General features: G+C 40.2%; 1 protein-coding gene across 4 annotated transcripts in view; it reads left to right on the top strand.

Moving 5' to 3' along the window:
* The first annotated feature begins 319 nt into the window (after positions 1-319).
* Positions 320-20036, top strand: part of LOC115793449 (dedicator of cytokinesis protein 9-like) — a 57338-nt gene continuing 37621 nt past the window's right edge. For 2 of the 4 annotated variants that reach the window (XM_030748471.1, XM_030748477.1), the window contains exons 1-4: positions 320-466; positions 12086-12202; positions 16604-16693; positions 19952-20034. In XM_030748471.1, coding sequence (XP_030604331.1) covers positions 320-466; positions 12086-12202; positions 16604-16693; positions 19952-20034 — 437 coding nt within the window. Of the gene's footprint in view, positions 467-8498; positions 8695-12085; positions 12203-16603; positions 16694-19951; positions 20035-20036 lie in introns of those variants that run through there. The other 2 variants (XM_030748452.1, XM_030748462.1) reach the window with 1 other exon arrangement.

Here is a 20036-nt window from a genome sequence, read left to right as displayed (position 1 = left end):
TGCTCAGACTGAGCAGCTCAGCTTCTCTGCCCAGCACCCTTGTGCCCTTCATTCCCACTGAGCAGCACATGGGAGGATACGACTGACACTTAGGCTGAGATTTGCTGGATTTGATTTTGAAGATGGTGTCTCTCTTTCAAATAGAATGATTGGGAATCCTTGTCAGCGACGGGAGATCAACGCATACCTGCCGGTACACCTGTAAAAGGACTTTGTGGGAAAGAGGTCAAGTTTGAGAGACAAAGTTGGTGCTGCTCCACCTGTCTGGAGGTGAAAATAAGCTTTTCCTGCATGGTTCCCATGAGCATCTGGGGGCACCATGGGATGCACCACCAGCGTGGTTCTCTTGGAGGGGCTGCGTTCCATCCTTGAGAGGAACTGTGGTTACATCAAGGGAGAGGTGGAGCTGGGGATTCTGGAGGAAGAGGAAACAGCAAGTCAACTGTGGATTCCCACCACTGCTCTGGTAAATACCAGTTCTAAATATAGCATCTTGTATTGTATTTGTAGTTTTAGCATATTTTCCAATAAGTCTGTAACACAGTCAGTATATTAGCCATCATTAATAAAGAGAAAATTGATAGTTAAATGCAGTTAATACTTATTTACTGTCAACAAATAATAAAATCATAATTAATGTTTACTAATTGGCATGTAATTGATCTGTTAAAATTATCTGGAGGGTTATAGTAAAGGGTTTTGGTTTTTTTGGGCCTGTCATGTCTGGTATTTTTCGCAATCAGAATGATCCGAATGCACCATTGTACCAAACATATTTGCTTTTACAAGAAGAGCTCTATAAGTTTTCTATAGGCTATTCTTGTTAATTGTATTTTTATTTTATTTTATTTATTCTTATCAGATCTGACAGGCAGAACAAGAAGAGGAGAGATAGAGAATGGAAAGAAAGATAGGGGAGAGAACAGAAAAAAATAGAAGATAGATAGCTACACATACATACACATTCACATATATACAGTGGGTTGCAAAAGTATTCATATCCCTTGAACTTTTCCATATTTTCCACATTACAACCACAAACATAAATATATTTCACTGGAATTTTATGTGAAAGACCAACACAAAGTGGTATACAGTTGTGAAGTGGAAAGAAAATTATACATGATTCAAAACATTTTTTACAAATAAAAAACTGAAAAGTGCAATGTGCAAAAGTATTGAGCCCTCCTGAGTCAATACTTTGTGGAACCACCTTTTGCTGCAATTCCAGCTGCAGGTCTTTTAGGGTATGTCTCCACCAGCTTTGCACATCTAGTGACTGAAAATCCACGCCTGTCCTCCTTCTCTACATCCATGAATCTTCTCTGTGATCTTCCTCTTTTCCCGGCAGCTCCATTTTCAACATCCTTTGTCTAGTATATCCATTATCCTCCCTCTCTACATGTCCAGTTGTAAAGTTGCAAATGATACACAGAAAGCTTTATAGAAAAATTAATGGGTAATGCATGTAAAAGCATTATTTAGATGGCTTTTGTCAAGTTGATGTTGATGTTTATAGTCTCCCTTTTGAAGAGTGCATAGGCAGAGATAGTGGTGGTGTAAATCATTGCTGTGAACCTGACACTTATTTCACTGTTTGGATAGATTTATACACCACAAGCTACATGATTAAGTTGAGGAAAAGAATGTGGCTGTTTTTAATTCAAATATGCCCTCCACAACATTAACCCTCCACATTAAAGAATTATGCGTGCATAAAAATGTGACACAAAAGAATATTGCCCAAGTGTTAGGAGTGGATATGATCTCATTAATGCCATGACAGGTGTGTCACAGCACCAATGCTAAAACACACATTGTGTGTATAGTTGACAAAGCGTCAGTATTTGATGACGTAGGAATGACTAGAAGATCTTTAATGAAGCCTTTATTGCTAAAAGAAATGATTGATGACCTTTTGCACAGGACTGTATGTAAAATGTAATTTGCTAATTATCATTAGTTTTTGCAGTAAAGGCTTCATTAGTTTTGTTAGGAGAATGGGAAATAGTTGCAGCATTTTATTGTAATGTGCAAACAGATATGGAAATACAGTACATAAAGTAAAAACTGAGTTTGTATAATTTTAATAAGTTTGAAAATCAATATTTGGTATGACCACCTTATTCTTCAGCACAGTCTAAACTAAGATGACTCCTGAGCGCCCCTTGGGTGAGGTGTTCTGGGCATGTCCTACCTGGGGCGCAGACCCAGGACATGCTGGAGAGGTGATATCTCTCGGCTGGCCTGGGAACACTGCGGTGTTCCCCTGGATAAACTGGAGGATGTGGCTGGGGAGAGGGAAGTCTGTGTTTCTCTGCTTAAACTGCTGCCACCATGATGGATGGATGGATGGATGGATGGATGGATGGATGGATGGATGGATGGATAGGTGGATGGATGGATGGATGGATGGATGGATGGATGGATGGATGGATGGATGGATGGATGGATGGATGGATGGATAATCTGTCAGGATAATCCCATACTGCTTAAAGAATGCTGGGGTCCAGGCTCTGGGGAGGACCCTACAGAGGTTGTACAAGTAGTCCAACTCCTCCAGGATGGCACATCAGTACACGCCATTGTCAGAAGGTTGGTTGTCTGCCAGCTCAGTCTCAAGAGCATGGGCAGAATGGGTCCTTTATGCAGTAATATTTCTGTTCACACAAGTATATGATGTGAATACCTTGTAAGTATGCATTATATCTGGCGCATTATGATAGATAGATGGCTAGATAAAGCTATTATGTAGACCCTTGTACTTTCCCTAACACAACACAACACCCAGTCCCTATCAGTATAGACATCCAGAAGGATATTTCCCTGTTTTCAAAATGTTCCTTTAATTTTCTTTAGAAGTGTATTTCAAATCCATATTCTCCTCTAATTTGTCTTAGATTATTTCCTTTGCCTTTTGTCTGTCATCTCTAAAGTAGTTTTTTTTATATATACATCAATATAAATCATAGTATATCTCTCTTGAGAGTGGAAATCAGACAGGAAAAAGGTTAGTGCAGCAGACTTTGGGCTTGTAATCACACTAATAGAGCCCCTTGAGAAGCTAGATTTAGAAGTTGTAGATTTTTTTTTTTTTAGTTCCTCCTATCGCACAATCACCAGTGCAGTACATGAAAAGGTTAACTGTTGGCTGCAGGAAACTCTTTGGTCATACTGAGTAAGAAAAGAAAGAATGTTTTCTTAGTTATTTTAGTTTTGATGTCTGCCATTAGGGATTTTGCACTGCTAGGTTGCTACAGGCCACTTTACTCAAGTTAGCTCTATTAGCAAGCAACGTGCACTAAATCTATTTGAACAAAATTTTTCCTATAAATTTTACAAGCATTTTCAGTTAATTTTAAATACATGAAAAAAATTAAATTACAAAAATAGACTATGAATTAACATGTCCAATGTAGAATAACATGAAAAGCCTGTTGCCATGAATAAATATAAAATTATTTTATTTCAAAAATAAATCCCACATAAAGACCTTAAACACATAGATGTAAATTTAACAATTTCAAAAATATGTAATTTTTATTTAATAAATCAAACTGCTAAGTTCTAGGTTAATATAATAAATGCATACCTAAAATTTGATACAATGAGTAAAGATTAACAGTAAATGAAATATAGTTTCTATAATTTTACATAGAGTTATAATTTATTTCACAGTTTAGTTTTCTCTTACAGTGTTGTGGTTTTTCCTTCATTGTGCTTCCCTGTGTGTCAAGTCTGTTTTTGTCTGTCATGTTTTTTCAGTTCCTGCTTCATTTTGCGAGTCCCTTGCAGCTGTGCATTGTGTTCAGTTTTGCTTCCCCTGTCTTGTTTTCTTCAGATTAGGTTTAGCTGTTTACTCTTGTGTTTCTCTTTGTATTTAAGCCCTGAGTTTTTGTCTTTCTTGTCACGTCCTTCCTCGTCCCTCCTGGTTGTGTGTTTCTCAGTCCATGTTTCCAGTTTATACCTGTCCAGCTCTAAGTATGCTTTAGATTATTTTTGCAGCAAACGGCTGAGTGTTTTGGATTTAGGTCTGCCTCAGGAGTCCTGCATTTTGGTCTGTCCTCTGCTTGCCACACAGCCTCACCATGAGAAAGACTCTGATACAGAAAATGATCTCTTCAGGTTATTACTGTGAATGGTGGTTCTACAAGCTACTGAATCATAGGGTGCTTTGAGTTTTCATTCATGGCATTGGAGGTTAAATAATAGAAGTACAACTGTGGCTTTTTTCCACGTTGGTCTTGCTCAACCTTAACCACAATCAAGATGGCTAATTAATTTTGTTAATGGGAACTGTTAAGACCAGCTTCTTTAATTTCTCTTGTGGTGCTGCATGACCACCAGTCTCTGTTAGGTAACAGAGTGAAGATTCAATAATTCTCAGCTCCTACCTGTAGTTTAATTTATCCACATTCTGCATTTTTATTTATTGTTAATAGACGGTGGCAAAATGATTTACTCCACATGTGTATTACATCTGTGTGTACAGCGTTCATACTGATCCCACAGGCTGTGTGTACAGCCTGTGGGATCAGTATGAAGGGAAAGTTTCACTTCTTTTCAGGCTACACCCTTACACTTTGACTCTCCAGGGTAACAGCAGCTCTCAAACATTATGGCCTTATGCAATACTCCAAAGACTCTTGTGACGTGCTACATCTTTATGTGTGTGCATATACGCCCCTCTTGGGATCTATGTGAAAAGCTCACGTGTTCTAATTGGTTCAAGCTGAGTAAAAACAAATGGACACTATCCTTCTCCACCTACTCCTCCCTTACTCTGTCTATGATTTTTTTTTTTTTTTAAGCTCTTACGCAAATGGCCCTGTGAACTGATTTGCAGTCCCTTCCATCAAGACCACATTCAGAGCCAAAATCATTTATTCTTGTGGTATTGCTGTTATGGTACCCGTGATAGCCTGTGGAACCATGTGAGTGCTCCAGAGATGTGGGTGAATGAAGCAGAATGACCTCAGTGCAGCCAGGGTCTTGACAAGAGGCTGATTATCACACTGAGCTGGTGACGCTATCACTGCGGCCTCCGTAGGATGGCAGGGACGCAGCACAGTCAGCAGTGCATAAGACCAAAGGACAGTCGAATCTCTAACATGCATTAGATTCAGTGTATGAGCTGCACTGCTATCTTCAGTCAGTCTCTGTGTTTGTGTTTCTGCTGTTGTTGTGGTAGCAGCCACACTGCTTTCAGCATTACAAGCCAAATGTTTTGTTCCCATGTTTTGGTCAGCACCTGTTGTATAACTGATGGGAATGGGAATGTTGTCTTTATGACAATTTTTTGTTGCAGTACTACAATCCTCTATGAGAAAGCACTTGGCAATGGTAGGGAGGAAAAACTCTCTTTTAACAGGAAGAAACCTCTGACAGAGCTGGGCTGCTGCAACTGATTTGGGGTAAGGGAAAAGAGAAGACAAACAAAGAAAAGCACAGGGAGATAGGACTTAAGACGGGATTTTTGTGCTATCATTTAATAAATGTGCCAAAATGTGGTATTATTGTAATGAAAATGCAAAATGAAAGTGCCAGATAGTCATAAATTTTCAAATACTTGGAGGCAGCACAATGTTTGCTTCCAAAAACCTACCAGCAGTGCCTTGTTCACCTCTTTTTGAACTGTAAAGTAAATATTAGCATTTCTTCACTGGCCATGCAAATTACTCCAAACGTACTGCACATCCATAATAGAGCTGTTTGCACCTTCATACCAGAATGTCACCATATGATAATATGTTGCCACGTATTGGGGAATATTACCGCTTATGCAAAAATTGGTGTATTCAGAGGTGGCACACGTTAACTGTCGCTGACTCAAAGTCACCAGCTGCTTACCCCCCTCTTTTCCACTCTTTACTGCTCAAGTTACCCTCTCAATATTTCTGCACACCCACCCTAATACAGCAGGCTAAAAGCAGTACTGGGGCCAAACACGGATGATTGAATCACATTTAACTAAAATTCTTCCAGCAGTTATATGCTTCTTCAGTGATGGTTATTCCTGGAAAATATGAAGCTCTTTTTCGCCACACTTCATGACCCTGTTGGATAATAAGTGGTGAACTTTTCCTTTGTTGTTTAAAGAAATAAATTGTCTGCATGGTGCAGTTCGGCAAGTCCCTTTGAAGCGTGTACAGTTAAAAGAAGTTATGCAAAATGATCAAAGGACACTGCAGTACAAAAAAGTAGAACTCACACGCTTTCCTGCCTGTGTGCTACATTTTGTTAGGAGCGATGGATCTGAAACTGCAGTGGGGAGATGATGGTCTTTGAAGTCATCCTGACCCGTGGCATGTCAGCTCCTCACTCTGACATCCCACCTCCTCCTCTTAGAGTCTGTGTGTACGCGGCAGCCATGAATTCACAGCTCATGGAGATAATTGGATGTGTTATTAATTTTGCTTGCTGACTCAGTGAGATTCCAGGGCCTGTAAACATCAGTGTGTTTTGGAGTTGTGTGTAGCATAGCTTAATGGAGAACAAGAAAGTAAAGGATTTTCATACATTTAGCCAAAGTAATGAATCACTGAAAACTTTAAATGTCATCTTTCTGAAACACAGACTTGGATAGAAAACAGCCAAACTGAGGCGCCTCTCTCGCTTAAAGATTAAAGGTGAGTGACTGTCCTCAGAGAGCACGCTGACTGTGTGGAGAAACAAGGGGCAACTCAAAGTGTTCCTGAAGCAGCAGGAGAGCGCGCGCTGTGCCTGAGAGCCGTCCAAGGGGGAAGTGTGTTTAAACAGACCCTGCTGTGGGTGTCTGCTGCAGCGGATACAGTGCCGGAACAGTTCAAAGCAGAGCAAAACAGCAATGGGGCGCAGAACTCTCTTAGTACAAACTGTTTAAATACTATAAATATGACCACTAACATTTGCTTTTGGTAATTTCAACATTATCTTTAGGTTTTTGGAACCAATGTGAGATCCATCTGCGAAGCTGTAGCTTACAGCTTTTATGTTTTCACATCATGAACAAATTAATAAAAATATTTTCTTTGAGGTGTTGATCGACTGAACAAATGATGTGCCAATCTTCTTTTCTGGTAAATATGAATCTCATCATATTGTTAAAGTGTACTTTTTTATAAATGGGAATGATTGCACAATCAGAGGCGATACAGTCTGTAAAGTAATGGTTTGTGACCCATGCCTGGTATATGTATGCAGCTTTGAATACATTTTGATAGCATTGCCTTTAGAGACAGGTGTTGAGTTCTCTTTTATTTAGGTCCATTTTGCTTTATGCAAATCAGAGATTTCCAAAGCAAGACAATACCTCTTTTTTACCCTACATGTTTTCTGATTCATATTTTGTGCAAAAGAGCTCTTTGTTTTGATTTGGGGAGCCTTTGAGAAGTGCCCATTCAATCAGGTGCACGTGAGCTTTTGTGCTGTGACAGGAGGTTGTAGGAAAAGAAGCTGCTGTAGGTTAGAAGCTCTCGGTCACACCAGGTGCCATTAGCACACGTGGCTCTGAGCAAAGTGTAGCGTGATGGATCAGATTTTGATAAAAAAGAAGGGGCATAAAAGGGAATAAAAGACATAATTAAAATGTATTTTTTTAAGGGAATCAAGTATTCAGTGTTATCAGAGTGCAGTGATGGATGATGGAGCCCACTGTAAAATGTCAGTTACTAACATTTATGTATTAGTAACTTACTGGTAGCAAATGTACACTACTGTAGCTGCTATATTTCTTACTATGATTTAATTACTGTAAGTCAGTACAATATTTTTTAGCATACAGTAAAATAAAGTACCGTATAACATTTTACTTTTACTTTTAACCCTGCTGAAGTACATAATAATACTGTAATTTACTGTTTTACTATCATGAAGTATAGTACTGTTGTCAATATTTCACTGTTATTCCTGAATAATCGTTTATCAATTAAATACAATTTTATTTATATATATATAACAGTCACCTCAAGCCATGTGTTTAATATACTTTAATATACCTGTATATGTATTACAGTAAAATACTGTTATTATTGATGTAAATAGGAAAAAGGGCTTAACGGATTGAAGCAGAAACTGTGTCATGGATTTTGAACACTACATGATATTATTAAAAAACAATACAGTACAATAATATTTGCATCTGGTTTACAGCAAGATTGAAAAACAAGTTAACATTAACAGTACAGTTTATGAAGTAATAGTATATTTTATGGAATATTACTATTGAAAGATAATTTAAAGAGCTTTCACTCTTTTTTTCTACCTTTTCAGCTACTTTCAGTTTTCAGTAGGTAGGTGGGGCAGGCAAATGACGAGCGTCTGCCTCTTCCAAGTTTTTAAGGGGTGTGTGATTGTTTTCCCCTCCTACTCACGCAAATCGCATACTGTACATACAAATACACACACATACACACACGTCCACACAGCTGTACAACTGTGAGGGTGGGAGGAGCAGAGCCCTCCCACCCTCACAGCAGAAGAGGGAAAGGGAGAGAGAGGGAATGTCAGTGGATCCCGGCGAAGCTCTCGCAGACTAAAGGCAGCAGTGCCATGGCAGAATCTCACACCTGGCTATAGGCACAGGCAGGACTGATCATCATGCAAGGACGGGCAGGCAAAGCCCCCAAAAAGGAGATGGTGATAGAGTCTCCACAGCAGTACAAGAGCCTGGCTGAGATTGAGGCACAGGTGGAGGCAGGGTCACAGGTGGCAATGGTGAGTTTATACCGTCCTTTAGAAGTGAGTGAAGAGTTTAGGGGTCTTTTCCCTGCTCTTGTTCCAGGAGTTTCTTGCTAAATGAAGAGTGATGTGATTGTTTAAAGAAGTTTTTTAGTGCTTAGACTCTTTTTAAGAGCTGCTTTGAAGATTATCTTTTATTTTTTTAAAGAGTTTGACGGAAATTGGAAATAGCAGCTTGAGGGCACGCCTCTCCAGGGGGCTGAATGTCGATCTTTTTTTAGGAAGTGGAGCACTTGTGGCTCCTTTTGTTCATTAATCGTTCCTGTGCCTCAGAGTTAGGGAGTTTGAAAAGTTGGGTTACAAGAGGTGGTGAAGAGAGAAAAGATACAAACTCAGTCATTTGTTTAAAAAAATTGTAAAAAGTACCATAGCCTGTTATTTATTTAGATAGAAAGATTAGAAATGATTATCTGTTAGTATAGTTACACTAGAATCTAACCTTGATAACCACATCTTTAACAGCCATTGCAGTTATGTTGATTGTCACATATCTCCTAGTCTCTTCATCTGGATTAATTACTGGGAAGTCACACAGTTCACAGCTGCTTGCTGTCATCTTCTGTGAGACTGGCAAACATTCAGTTGAGAATTTCAGATGAAGATTTTCTGCTTATCAGATGCTATACTACATCCAAAGGACTGAGAAATATTTGCACTACATCAGCAAGACGACTGGTTGGATGAATCAAACTAATCTGAGCAGACATCTGTTTAATTGGCCACAGTTTGTAACGGGTTCATTGGATTCAGAAATACAGCTGGGTAAAAATATATATACGGAAAGATCCTGAATTAATGAGTTGGAAAAACAACAAATGCAGATACCGCACAGATAAACTGCATGATACAATTAAGCAATTAATATGCAGTTGTTTTTGTGTTAAGATAGCAAGAGGAAAAGTCATGATAGAGGTCTCATTGTTGGGACACAGATGGCAGGAACTTCAGTCACAAAGACTGTGTGTGTGTGTGTGTGTGTGTGTGTGTGTGTGTGTGTGTGTGTGTGTGTGTGTGTGTGTGTGTGTGTGTGTGTGTGTGTGCGTGCGCATGTATGCATGTACAACAAGAAAACAATGGAAGTCTGAATCCTTGATAACTTCAGTGGTGAGATCCAGAGGCTTTGATATGTTTTGGGGGACCAATTGCTGGCATAGTTTGGGCCCTTAGAGAGAAGTGTTACTCCAGGGTTGATCATCTCTATCCAGATGGGTGTAGTGTCTTTCAGGACTAAGATGCCTCCAGTCACAGGACACGAAGGGTTACTGGTTTGATATGTATGAAAATGATATGATTCAAATGCCATGACGATCCCAACAGATCTGGATTTAAGTTATGGGAGATTTTAAACTTGTGTTTTTGACAGCTTTTCCCACAGCCATCATCAGTGTTCTTTCAACTAGTGTTATAGTTCTAGGTAGCTCTTCTTGGTGAAGTGTCTTTGTGAGAGACCCTGAACCCAAAGTTGTGGTGAGCACTGCGCATAGCCACCACCACTAGTGTATAAGTGTGTGTGAACGGGTCATTGAGGAACACTGTAAATGCTAAGTTGGAAAAGCATACTGTAGGTGCTGACCATCATTTATGGTCTCCAGAGTACAAATCCTGCTGACCTTGGTGATTCCCCTTCACCTGTTGCTGCCAAAAGACCCAAGCTTGTCAGGGGATAAATGGAAATATTGGCATGAAATATTCTATATGGATGAACTGTAATGTAGAATAACTTGGTTAATACTTCAGAGGATATGTATTAGACAATTGTTACGCTCTCTCTTGCTGGGGATATCTTAGTTTTTTCTCCCATTTCACCAACTTTCAAAAAATTGAGTTTGCTGACGGGATGGAGTGGTTGGCGAAGAGTGTCAGGGGTGATTTGTGACATTAAGGATAGCAGGAAGAGTGAAAGTGCAGGTTTACATACAAGTGAGATATGATGTATGGTTTGGAGACAGTGGCTTTGACCAAAAGAAGAGGTGCTGGAGGCAGCAGAGTTCAAGGTGGAAAGACTTTCATTGGGAGTGACCAGGATGAGTATCAGAGGGACAGCTCAGGTTGAGTGGTGTGGAGATAAAGTTAGAGAAGTGAGGTTGAGATCTTTTGGCCATGTGAACAGGAGGAATACTGGATATTCTGGGGGAAGGATGTTGAATGTGGAGCTGGGAGACAGGAGCGTCAGCACTTTAGTTTTATGACTGATGAGTGTGTTTGTGTGTTGATGTTAGCATATCTGCAAACTGAGCCTCTCACAGAGACACAATTAAAGTTGTGAAGTCTCATTTAGTTGTGCGTTTTCTTACCTTTTCCCTTGTTTTTTATTTTGAAAATGCTGCAGTATGGGCTACGTTTGCACACAAGACCTCCCCGTTAAGAATCAGCACTGATGTGTCCATCAGTGGCTTTGCTTGGAAAACCCCTTCTTTTCTTCATTCTCATGCTTAATTTGCAGTTCTTGGCAGGTATCCTAGTAAAATGGGGCAAAAAGGGCAAATGTAGTGTTTTAAACTTCAATTCCCACACAGAAAGCACAATAGCATAGTTTAAATCACCACAAATTATTTAATGAATACGTTTAGGAAACAAAAGTAACTAAATCTTGCTATGAGGACTGAAACCACAAGAAAGACACGTATTTCCTCTTAATGTATCGGGTTTCTAATTAACTGTTTCTGTAAACACTAAAATGTGTCTCAGTTCAGCTTCAAACAGATCAAAGCCCTCCTTAATAGCCACATACATGTATCACTGATGAACATCAGGCTTTGTGAGGGAGGGCGTGTGGGGGAAACTCCTTGGGTCTTTTCTGTGGAATGTTACAGCTGATGTCTGTAGTGACAAAGAAATGTAATCTCACTAACTCTACCGTCTTACTTACTGTCAGGCATCCAAGCTGTTTTTGTTGTAACGCAACATAAAAATATACTTTTAAGGGGAACCTCTGGTCTGGGTGTATGTCTTCCTGCAGTGGGGCCTTCTAAGAATTTTCATAGAGGAGACTGTTGGGCTCCAGTGACCACTCACAATGTCAAGTTCAGGTTTTAAAAGTGAGCTCATGACACGGTGACTGGTACAACAGCGCACACATACACACAGACTCATCCAGCATCTCCTCCTGCCGTAACCCACATTCATTGCTATCTCTGTGCCAGTTTCTGCATCTGTCGCTATCAAATGGCAGAGCTGTGAAAGGACAGTGGCAACTTGTTGTTCAGGCAGAGTGAATACCACAGATTTCCTTTTTTGTAACTTATCTCACAACCCATGTGATAATACCCTTAAAAGAGTGCTCTTAAGGCTGTGTGCTTATGCTGTAAATCACTATAACAAAATAAAGAGATAAAAGCTGGACTGATGGGATTATTTGCCCTTTTAGGTAAAGCCAAAGATCATAGAGCCTCTGGACTATGAGAATGTGCTCCTACAGAGGAAAACCGAGATCATCAGTGATGTTCTCCGAGACATGCTGCAGTTCCCCACAGACGACTTCCAGGTAAGAAAATGGAGAACCCAGAGAGCCCTGTACTGAGCCCTGGAGGCACATTTTTGTTTACTTTTTCCATTCAGAACAATATTTTCATCTGTTTTCTATAAATTTATACATTTGAATGAAAACTGCAGAAAGATGAAGGGAACTTAGCTGCTAAATGCGGCACTATGTTTTAGGGAAATGTAGAAAATCGATAACTGTGAGTTGGTGAACCAAGAAGAGAAAGAAAGTAAATATAACACCTGCTTGGACTAGTTGCATTTCTCTGTGTAAAACGGCATGTAAAGAGTTTTAATGGTCCAACCCATACTGCATCAAAATGCAGCCAACTAGTGAAATGATCACATGATGCTTAATCTGTCATAAATTTGACTCCAACATCTCCACCCTCCACAGATCTGCTGCTTGCAGTCAAAGCAGCGTAAAGACTGCGTCAACATTACATCACCCTAGCACTGAGATGGATCTCAGTTTGGCCTGTTCCCACTTTTGGGAGAGAAAACAAAGAATGAGTTATGCTCAGATGTTTATCGTTTATCAATTCATTTTCCTGGGAAAGAAACTAAACTTTAATGTTTCATTACTGCACTATAAATCCCACAAAAACACCAAACACAACAACAAGGAATGGATCAAAACAAACAACAAACAGTGAGCCACACTGCTGCGCTATACGCAGTCCCACTTCTGCAGATCGAACATCAAATGTGGATTAATCCGTGGCTGAAATTAATCTCTGACAGGCCGTTCTTCCTGTTTGAGTAACTTTTGCTAAAAAAAAAAAAAAAAAAAAAAAAAAAAAAATTGCAGTTCCCAGCTCTTCTAATTAATTACATGAAAAATTAATGTTTTTGTGAGCATTTTTTGTACAACCTCCCTTTCTCACTTCAGTGCCACAGTAAAAAAAAAAAAATCTTTAATTGAAATTCATAGCAAGAGTATGCGGTGGGAAATCTACAATCTACAACCTGCCTCCACTCTTTCACAATCAGTAGATGATGGGTGGGTTTCATTACAAGGCCGGCTGCAGTGCACAGCCATTAGGGAATGTGTTTGTGTGTGTTGTCCATCTATCCTGCCATATGTTTTACATTATTGAGCTCACAGAGGAGAAGGGAGGGAGCCATCCAGACATATGGGTGTAGCATGCACACGTGCTGCACAGAAAAACACATATGAAAACACGCCCATGTGCACAATCACTGGCCGTGTAACTTAAGAATATTGATCTGTATCTTTACTTGCACATGCCAGCAGAATTAGGTAATGTCCTGTATTTTAAAAAGTTTTAATTAACTTAAGTGAAAATTGTATTACACTTTTACACTTCAATTTTTGAAGGTTGACTTCATAGGACTCTCCTCTTCCCCCTTACCACTCTGGTCACAAATCTCCATGCTCCGTGAGTATTTCATTCTTGCCTTGCATCACCCTGTCTGCACTGCCCGTGGGAACACGCTCCTTTGGCCCAGTGGAAGCCATCAAAGCCCTAGTTTAATGACTGTGAAAGGAATAATGTTAATTGACTGCCAGCAGTTCTTGCTCACAGCTGGTTGGTAGTAGTTTACTTTTGTCAAAGACTGGCTGGTTCTGTACGTTCACTGGTTTTTTGTCAGTGAACAGAGAAATAGGCTTAAAAGCTCGTGCCTTGAATGTGTCTTACTTTGTTGTACAGTGATGTGTTTTTTGGTCATTCAGTCAAAATCTAAAATTTGACCATTCTCTGCTGACCCACTGGATCTTTTGGCCTGCCTCTCGCCCTATGACAGCTGTGATAGGCTCCAGCATTATTGTAGCATTAGCTTTACTCATTAGCTTACCTCATTTGAAACCTCGACTGAGGTGGTATCAAAATCTTTATCTTCATCCAGCTGTCTGAAAAGTACCAGTGATTTATAAAATGAGCTGTATTTGACCTGTATGCAGAATACACACAGGAAAGATTAAAGTGGGCCCAGTTTATTTATTGGCACACCTTTGATGGTGCTGGTCAAATTAGAGCAGAAGTTCAATAATGACTTGCTTGCTACTTTAAGAATAAGAGCTTTGTGCCAAACTAGGTCATTGTGCCAGAGCCTCCTATCTTTGTGGGTTGAGTAGAAAAACAGAAGACTAAGTGGTAGCAATGGCAGGAGCAGCCTCCAGTAGCTTGGAAGACTTGACAGTCTTTATGGCCCGAGGTGCTTTTTGCTCCTGATTCTCACTCTCCTCTCTCTGTATGTATCCCTCTAATATGGCTGGTAAAGAGATGAAATAGGCTGGAGTGAGGTTAGACTGCAGCAAATAGTAGAGTAATCCTTATGATTCCTTTCACTTCATTATTACAATACATTTTTTAACTTTGTCCAAGTTTACAAAGCTACTTTCAGTTGCTCCTTTATTCACAAGGGGTCCCTATAATGGGTAGCTCAGTGTATTTGATTTGGGAGATTTTTACACCGGATGCCCTTCCTGACACAATCCCCAATGGATTTGTGTCTCCTCTCAGGATCAAACTGGGGATCTTTCTCTTGTTAGGGAAATGTGTAAACCACTGCACTATCAAGTATAATCTGACCATCTGTATGAAATAAAAGAGCATCAGAGGCATGGCAAACATCCACTGTGCTTTACTGTAACTGAGCAGAGCAGTGAACCTTCCCAGTTCTAGGGATTATGGTCATGTTGCCAATCTTGATCTCTGACCTTCAGAGGTGGCAAAAGTACTTTTTTTCTACTTAAGTAGAAGTACAAGTACTTGTGGTACTGGTTCAACTTCTTTACTTAAGTAAAAGTAAAAAGTACAGGCTCTGAAATGTACTCAAAGTAAGAAAGTATAAGTAACTCTTTGGAGGACGTTTTTACCAGCTAGTTTTGTGTAAAGCTATTGTTATACCATATACCTATTACCATTATATATTGTTATAATAATATAAAATAATACATGGGAATACAAATGTTATTCCAATCTAAATTTTAATCCTAATGAATGCCCTCAGCTTGAATCTGTTATAGGACACAAACTGTGAAAGTGAATTTAAACACAGCTCTGTTCTCTGTGTCCTCCATAGTAGAGGGTGACTGCGCCTCCACCTAAACACAAACATGAGGATACTCAGGGGTTACAGTGGGATTCAGAAGGTGGGGGAACCCTAAGATCAGCTGTAGTGGCTCTGCATGGAGAGAAGAATTACAACTTTCTATTGTGAGCTCCAGTAAATGATGTTGGTGTGCAGGCTGAGATCAGCTGACCTGCTGCTCTTACTGCTCTGTGTGGATGAACTGAAAGATGTAACCCAGTATTTCACAGCTATCTGAGCTGATCTCCATCCCCTACACTGACAGCATACAGGCTGGAGAAATGTTGGATTCAGTGAATGAATCTCAGCATCAGCAGCTTTGATTCAAACTCATCTCTGCTGCACTGATGTAACCTGTAACGCTGACCATGAACGCAGCCTCTGTGCACCAGTCCAACACAGAGCCTTACTGTAAATACAGTACAACAAGCTGACCTGTTTATCATGCAGTAAGCTGCAGTATTTTCATACAATATTTGAATCACACAAAGTTAGTATACCTCAGTTTGTTTAGCAGTCCTTACCTTTAAATCTAACCTCTCTTCTTCCTCACCTGTCCTCTTTCATTCTTTTGTCTCCCTGGAAATACAGCAGCTGTTCTTTTAGCTACCAGGCACACTGTGTGACAAACTGCAGACACTTTTTGTGTGTTTGGTGATATTTGTTGAGCATTTAGAAACATTTAAAATGACCTGTTACACGTTAGTCCCTTTATTTTTGCTCCTCTTCAGTAGCGCTAGCTAGGATGCTGGAAGTATCGTGAGCACAACTTACGGACATCTGCCCTCGGTCTGGCCCACTGCAACCCCTGATTATAGCGCTATAAATGATACCTAAATTATATGGTTTTGCCTCTTTAATCTGTTTGCATGCGATAAGCCAGGATGATGGAGGATACTCCAGTAGGATTGTCTCTTATATTGTTGTTCCACCATTTAGGCTCAGATCGTTTGATGTTTGAAGGCGCAGTGACTGTAAATACAAACTTCTCTCAGACGTGTTAAACCTGAAGTAATGAGTCTGTTTGAAAATGTAAGGAGTAGAAAGTATAGATATTTGTGTAAAAATGTAGGGAGTAAAAGTAAAAAGTAGTCAGAAAAATAAATACTCAAGTAAAGTACAGATACTTGAAAAATCTACTTAAGTACATATATATGGTTACTTCCCACCTCTGCTGACCTTTTGGAAAAGAGAAGCTCCCTATGGAGAGCAATAAAATTTCATCTAATCATGAGCAGCAGTACTAAGAAGGCTAAGGTGAATTTGCCATGTTATAAAAACCTAAGCAGGATGGATATGTTGTGCCAACCTCGTTTTCGGGCCTGCTTTCTGTGTCTCTCCTCAGATCTCCATCCTGCGGCGCCAGGGCCGGACTCTGTTTTCCACCGTGCCAGAGACTGCTGAGAAAGAAGCTCACTCACTGTTTGTCCAGGAGGTAAAGCTAATACATATCTGGATGCAAGCCTGCTTTGTTCATTCTTTATCCCTCAACCTCTCTGCCACGAGCAAAGCCTCGCACTAGGCCTTGGTTTGGAGCACTGCCATGTTTTCACCTTTCAGCCAAATGGAGATATTCAGATTTTGTAACTGGATCTCACACCTTGAAGACTCACCAGTTACTGGGGCTCATATGTTCAGATATGAATCCATGCAGGGACGTGCTCTCATTTGTTTATGGTATGTGGGCAGAGGAGAGCTGATTATACAGTACCAGTCAATAGTTTGGACACGCTTACCCATTCATATCAATGAATGATTGTGTCCAAACTTGTGACTGGTACTGTATTTCAGAGAAAGCTTGTGAAAAAGGCAAATGTTATCTGACCACAACTAGAAACGCCTCATACGTGCATATCAGAATTTTTTTTGCTAGCCTTCAAATGAACTTGCATTTGTGTTCCCCACACATGCGTCACATGCTTCCTGACTGTCCTGTAGATTGGCCACAGATGGAGGCTGCAGTTTACTGTCGATTCTCAGAGGAGCTGCTTGTTGGGGTCAGTTGTGTGCAGCCTTACAGAGTCTGATAAGTGATAGTCCCCCATGGCTGCAGCTAGGAGTTACATCATAGCTACATCTGGAGCAGCTGTGCCTCTTATACATGGGATGTTTTGTTTCTGAATTTATTATTCCACCTTTTAGTGACCCCTTAGCTCACTCGACATATATTTGTGTGCAAGTTTTTTCCCCCGCTTATAGTTTGTGTTCACAGAACTGATGAACACACACTGAAATAAGTAGTGGTGTTTTTATAGCTATGCCTATGTTTAGATTGCTCCTATCATCCCCATGGGAAACGCTGTTAATATTGATGCTTTGCTAGCTTGAAATGCTGTTTTCTGATAAGGTTGGAATTAAATACCATTACAGCAATATATTGTATCACTTTCTCTGGCTAAACATTAACTGTAAACTGACATCAAATAAAACATGTAGGTGCTCTAAAATGATTCACGCGCCAAGTTTACTTACTTAACACTATTCCAGCCAATGACAAAATATCCCAGCAGTGTTTTCACATCATGCAATTTTTAATTTATGTTTACTAAATTAATTAATTAATCACTCTGTCTCTCTCTCTCTCTCACACACACACACACACACACACACACACACACACACACACACACACACACACACACACACACACACACACACACACACACACACACACACACACACACACACACACACACACACACGAAGACAGGGAAGACTGGCTGTGTAGAAGGTGAATTAGTTTTGAGTACCCAAATGCAGGACTCATAGGCAGACTGAAGTCAATAAAAAGTGAGGTTTTACTGATTACTTTTGGATATACAAAGTCCAAAGTGAGGGAAAAAAAAAAGAACAATCCAGGTCAGAAAGGTCCACATCAGAAATCACTAGAATACCAATACTTTGCTACGAGCCATGCCAGAAGGTGATTTGGACTGAAGGGCCGGAGTTGCCAGAAGACAGAAAAGCAGATGTGCAGGACAGCTACAAGTGTCTTGGTATCTCACAGGCTAATATAGATAAAGATAAGATAAAGATGCATGAAGGTCAGCCACAATCAAATAACTCTAGAAGGTAAGATAGGTGCTGAGAAGCCAGATGGATGTTAAGAATAAGATTCAAGGCATCAATACATACATCCAACTGTTCTTAAGATACTCAGCTAAAAAAAAAAAGCTAGCCACAGCAGGAGATACTGATGCCACTGACAACAAGACATGAAACCTCCTCCCGATACACTGAGATCTCCACTCGTAGTCCAACACCTGAGGCTCTGTGAGGAACAGAAAGAGGTGAGCATTAGTGAGTGTCAGAACCGCAATCCAGGATGAAACACTGAGCATCCACAAATACATCCACCTCCATGACGCACACCTACTGGCTAAAGAAGCTAACTGCATTCCATGAGTGCTTGGCAGCACAAATTAAGTACTGTAGCTGCTAATGGATAAGACACACCCACAATGGATAATTGAAGGCCGAACAGTCTTGATCTCCAAGGATCCCCAGAATGGACCAGTTCTATCCAACTGCAGGCCATTAACCTGCCTCAGTATAACATCGAAGCTGCTGTCAGGCATTAAAATGGCTAAGATGAACAGGCAGAAACACCAGAGGAGCAAAACACCAGCTACTGGTAGATAGAGAACTGTAAGACCAGACTGACCAACCTGTGCACTGCCTAGATTGATTACAGAAAGCCTATGACCTATGTCTATGCAAGCCAATTGCACAAGTCAGTGCATGATTTACCACTGTTGTTCTGCATAGGCCTGAACCCCCTCAGCCAGATCATTAAAAAGACTGTCTACGGATACTGACTACAGAATGGAGCAACCATTAGCCACCTCCTATACACAGATGACATGAAGCTGGTTGACAAGGGCCAAATTATGATGGCTAAATGACTGGATTAGAGCATCTCCAAAACTGCACCTGTGTGTTCCCCATCTGTAGTGGTCAGCATCTATCTAAAGTGGTCCACAGCGACAGGGTCGTGGTCGGCCAAGGCTCATTGAGCGGGGTCAGTGGATGCTGAGGCACATATTGAGCAGACGTCATCAACAACTGCAGAGACATAAAAGGAGATACACCAAAGGAGAACAATTAAATAGTCTGGAAATAGGAAAAAAAGGATTCTTTGTATTTGTCCTTGTTGCAGCTGAGCTGAAACAGATGTTAGAGAAAGTGCTACACTGTCCGTCCAGAGAAGGGTGCAGAAACCATCCAGGTCAATTCATTATTTATACATTTCCCCTGATTGAAACTGGATTCTCAGCTTGAGAACTGTAAGTTTAAAGTTAGAGGAAACAACCACAGTTAATACAGGAACTGGTAAATAATTCAATTGAATTTTTTATATATAGCACCAAATCACAACAAACAGTCACCTCAAGGCGCTTTATATTGTAAGGTAAAGACAACAATAATTATAAATATTGTAATTGTAATTATAAATCATAAACAAATGTTATTAAAACTCTAAAATCTTCTATCATAATATAAATTCTGTCTTAGCAGTTCTTCTATATGCTTTGTCTGTCTATATGCTGTATTGGAAAAATTGGAACAGCTTGGGACTGAACCACCAGCCTTCTGTTTAGCCGATGAGCTGCTCTACCCCCTGAGCTACAGCCACCCCGTGTGCTTTTGCTGAAGAGGCCCCTCACTACGTCTTTGCTTTGTGTCTCTGCAGTGTATCAAGACCTACAAATCTGACTGGCATGTGGTCAACTACAAGTATGAGGAGTATTCTAGAGACTTCCGCCAGCTTCCAAAGT

This window comes from Archocentrus centrarchus, chromosome 2 (assembly GCF_007364275.1).
Source record: "Archocentrus centrarchus isolate MPI-CPG fArcCen1 chromosome 2, fArcCen1, whole genome shotgun sequence".
Classification (NCBI taxonomy): domain Eukaryota; kingdom Metazoa; phylum Chordata; class Actinopteri; order Cichliformes; family Cichlidae; genus Archocentrus; species Archocentrus centrarchus.
The sequence above is the reverse complement of the archived record's forward strand: the minus strand, read 5'-3'. Positions and strand labels throughout refer to the sequence as shown.